At 43.4% G+C, this 4,470-nt stretch overlaps 1 protein-coding gene across 1 annotated transcript; it reads right to left on the bottom strand.

Annotated features, from left to right (window-relative positions):
* Window positions 1–1,667: 1,667 nt before the first annotated feature.
* Window positions 1,668–3,976, bottom strand: LOC101755473 (ATP synthase subunit d, mitochondrial). Its single transcript, XM_004956057.3, has 5 exons — window positions 3,699–3,976; window positions 2,942–3,023; window positions 2,400–2,464; window positions 2,172–2,258; window positions 1,668–2,098 (listed from the first exon to the last, which is right to left on the bottom strand). Exons 1-5 carry the CDS (start codon window positions 3,873–3,875, stop codon window positions 1,997–1,999), a joined length of 513 nt encoding a protein of 170 aa, XP_004956114.1. The 5' UTR covers window positions 3,876–3,976; the 3' UTR covers window positions 1,668–1,996.
* Between the last annotated feature and the right edge of the window lie 494 nt (window positions 3,977–4,470).

Genomic DNA, 4,470 nt, shown 5'->3' with positions numbered 1-4,470 from the left:
AGTTTCCCCCCTTGACTTAAAAACATGGACATGGAATTTAGTCTTCTTTCAATTCGCTGTAGGAGAGGCATGAAATGTTCCATGTTTGGCTTGGTCGTTCCCAGAGGCAAGCCTAGATATGTGAAAGGCAAGGAACTGTGTTGACATTCAAAAATGTGTGCTAGACTGGCTAATCTTTCATTTGTGATGTTCAGAGGCATCATTGTCGATTTTCCGTGATTAACCTTGAGTCCAGTCGACAGAGCAAAGATGTGCAAGATTTCTTTCAACTTCAAGAGCTGCCTGGGGCAGGCTTCCATGAATAGCAACGTATCATCGGCATATTGGACTATGGGGAAGTCTGTCCCTGCTCCCTGAGGAATGGGGAGGTTAAAACTGCCTAAGTCTTTTTCATGGTTTACTATGGTTTGGAGAAGGTCAGCTGCCAGGACAAAAAGAAGGGGAGACAGTGGGTCTCCTTCTCGTACTCCTCTTTTGCAGCGGATTACTTTCCCTGGGACTCCATTCAATAGAACCGAAGATGTTCCTGTTGCTAAGATATCTTGTATCCAATTTAACCATCTGGGCCCAAATCCTTTGTGCTTCAGAACTTCTATAATGACTTTGTGTTCAATTTTATCAAACGCCTTTTCGAAATCCAATTTGAGAATGATCAGTTCCCTTTTTGATCTTTTACAGATGTATAAGTACTCATAGGCCCATGCTAAACAGTCTTGAATGCTCCTGGATTTGATGAAGCCATATTGGTTCTGGTGTATCATATTTCTGATCACCTGCTGTAGTCTTGTCGCCAGAAGTTTGGTAATTATCTTAAGGGTCGAGTTGAGTAACGAAATGGGTCTGTAGTCTCCCACATCCATCGGGCTTTCCTTCTTAGGGATGAGTGTAATATATGAGGAGTTTATACTTCGTAGACAAATGTCGTTGTCATAGAAGTCTTGGAAGAGTTTGTAGAAGTCTTCTGCTATAACCTGCCAACTTTTCTTGATGAATTCTCCATTGAAACCGTCCGGCCCAGGTGACTTATCGTTTGGGAGTTCTGCAATTACCTTATCTATTTCTTCCTTTGAAAATGGTTCATCCAGGATGTCAAGGTTATCCTCTTGTTGTACTGTTGACGACAACTCGACAAGTGGTTTCATTACAATTCACAAGTGTCATTGATAAATCAATGGTACTGTTTTTCTTCCTCTTTTGTTCTTTTTCTTTCCTTCTTTGTTCACAATCCCCTTGTAGCACCACACTGAGACGCACTACTTTGGTTATTTGGTTCTGCCACCAGAATAATGGCAGTTCAGTAGTTCACCATACAGATTCCCTGAGGTTAAGGGAGCGTAGTTATGTGATATCCACTGAATCTTTCCCTATGCGCAGTTTTCAGTACGGTACGTGAAGATCGTCGACGGTGCAAGTAAACTGCAGTTGTAACAGAACTGAAACTTGTTTGTCGCCTCAACCGTCACACGTCCTGGATAAGCTTGCCGTCCACAGGACCGAGCATGTCAAGAATCTCTGGGTGAACTTTCAGTGCACATATGCTCTATGGGGATTTCATGGTTCCGAGCAACTATGACCACTAGGATGCACGTCAAGAACAGAATTTGTTCACGGTGATGAATTGCTTATGACGGGTACATCGAACCAATTCTCTTGTGGTGCATGAAAACTAATAAAGTAAATTCCAGTATAAGATGGGAGAGACCAGTCTTGGTGCTTGGCCAAGAAGGATGAGTACACCGAGGAACCAAAAAAATTCCTATCCGTTGGAGGAACTCAGGAACAAAAACAAAATTTTCATATGATAGAAGCTGATGACCCTCAAAATGACAAGGTTTGACCATGGTACAAGAACAGCCAAGTTAGTTGGAACTCTGGCACGCCCCATCCATGCGCTATGCGATTCAAGTTTGGATGGTCAGCTTCCATAAGCATTTAGGTGAAAAAGATGTATTATTGGATGTTCCAAAGAAGGGTGAAGCTGAAGATTAGATGTGCCTTAGTATCCCCAGTAATCGTTGCGGATCTCGTCGTCAAACTTCTGTTTGAGTTCAGGGTGCTTCGCAAAGTACTCGTCAGCTGTCATCGTGCTGATCTTTTTCTGCGTGTACAGACAAGACATTAGCATGAGTGCAAATGGAACATGTTCCGTGCTTGCTAAAGAGCAACCTCACCTTCATCTCCTTCATTTCAGCAATCTCTTTCTCTATCCTCTCTGATTCCTTTAGTGATGCCTTTTCCGCTTCCTTCATTTCGACCAACTATGTAAATCATACAGATACAGTAAATATCATCAATATCTGAAGGAGGCAACAATCAAATGATAATTCAGTTTGGCAATACAGTGACTGTCAGCACAGAATAGGAAGATGAAAATTATAAAGAGGGCAGTGAATCCTCACCAGAGCATCAAACTTTGGCTTGTACTGTGGAGTGACAGTGTCAACATACTTGGGGATCTCTATGCCTGCAATGATTCCATGATTCACGCCACATTAAGAGGTTAAATAGGTAAAAAGTGCCTACAACCATAAGAATATCCGATAACTCAAAGGCTAGCAATCAGGAGCAACCAGTACTAATCATTTGGTAAGCCAGGACCATCTTAGAGTTCGATGTTGTAATGTGACATCTACACAGACTATTATTAGCAGCCCATTTACACTAATTTCAACTGAACTTTCTAACCAGACATATACACAGCATATGGTTTCTAACGGCCACCTGATATTAGAATGCACATGCGAAGCACCCTTTATTTATACAAAACTTCTATAGAACTTTACAAACAAATAATAAGGAAGTTGGATCTGATGTGCTTATCAATCCAAGCATAGATCACAAGTTCAAAATCCTAAAAATAACGCTATCAGTCTGCTTACAAATTAATAGCGTAACAGTTCCCAGAAACACAAGCAAGACGGGGAGGAGAATTCATGCTTACTTTCGTACGCCTCCTTGTACATATCGACAACTTTTGATCCGATTCCTTTTCTGTAGTACTCCCAGTCAATTGGCTGGGGTTCCTGCAAGAGTAATTGAAGTAATACTGAGAAGATCACCCAAAAGGCCATAATGTAAGAAGAGATAGTGCCTGTTTCGAAGGTTGACAAGGGCGTATCAACTCAATGCACAAGTACAATGAAATAAGACTACAAGAATTTTACATGTCAGAGGACTATCTACTTAATACAAGCCGATGTTGCTTGTAAATGTGAAAAATACGACTTAATACAAGCAATTGCTGCTTGGCAATGTGAAATACTACTGACATGGACTATCTACTTAATACAAGCAGTTAACATGTCAGAGTATAAATCTTTGCACAGCTAATGATGGACATCAAAACAATTTGTGATCCATGTTCTGGTGGATTGCATGCATCAGAAGTGAAAAAGCCTGACACAAAATGGAAATTTTCCCCAGAACCCACACTACATTCGGCATTGTCTGATTCAGTATCAATGGGCAGTACATAGACCTGGGTTTTTGACGATCTATTGAAATGTGTTTCGGTCTGCACATATGTGCGGCTGCATCATATCATCATATATTATGCAATGTAACAAACGGCCCTGATTCCATGAATAAATTGGTGCTCCATGATGCTACGAATCGCCCGAAGAAAACGCCGATTCGACCAAACCTGATCTAGGGCAGACGAGCCAGACCCTAGGGGAGAGATAGATTAGCACAAGTACCTGAGAGAACTTGGTCTGGAGCTGGTGGTTGACGTCCTCGAAGGTGCGGCGGAGGGTGGCGAACTCCTTGCGGGCCTCCTCGGAGACGAGCATCTTCGCCAGGCCGTCCCAGTCGATCGCCTTGCCAGCCTTCGCCGCGGCGTCCGCCACCTTCTTCACCACGGCGTTCCCGCTCATCTTGCTCGCCTCCCCTCTCTCTCCTCCTCGCGCCGCCGCCACCGCCGATCTACGCTCGCCTCGGTGATGGAGCGGGGGACAGCCTGTGACGGAAGAAGCGGTGGCGAGTGATCCTTTGGGTTCTTTCGTTTGGGCCTCTTGGTGGGCTCAAAATGGGCCGGCCATTGTGGTAAACGAATGGCTGGGCTGGGAATCGGACCAGGTCCGAGTGTGTGTGTGGCACCTCCTCTGTTTTAATAAAGTTAATAAAATATTACTGCGCATGAAATGTTGGGGGGAAAAACTGTTGATCCGGTCAAACCATTTCACTGAAATCAAATCTTGAAAAGCATATGTTATCAGTCTTTGATCTTTTTGCGAGGAATATATGATTGGACGACCAAGACTTTTTGGTACCTTGTGCACAACAATAACTAGACCAGGAGAGCGAATCAGCAAAAAAGTCACAGCACGTTGTGGCTGGTACTAGATTCAGATATGTTAATCCTAGGCTGGTCTTTATTAGTTGGGAAGCAGCAAGTGAGGATTACCTCACGCTTCCATTACCAAATAAAAGTACTCGATCCTGCCACAAAACGCCAATCCTACTCCAGCC

Source organism: Setaria italica, chromosome II (assembly GCF_000263155.2).
Source record: "Setaria italica strain Yugu1 chromosome II, Setaria_italica_v2.0, whole genome shotgun sequence".
NCBI lineage: Eukaryota > Viridiplantae > Streptophyta > Magnoliopsida > Poales > Poaceae > Setaria > Setaria italica.
This window is presented reverse-complemented; position numbering and strand designations above follow the sequence as displayed.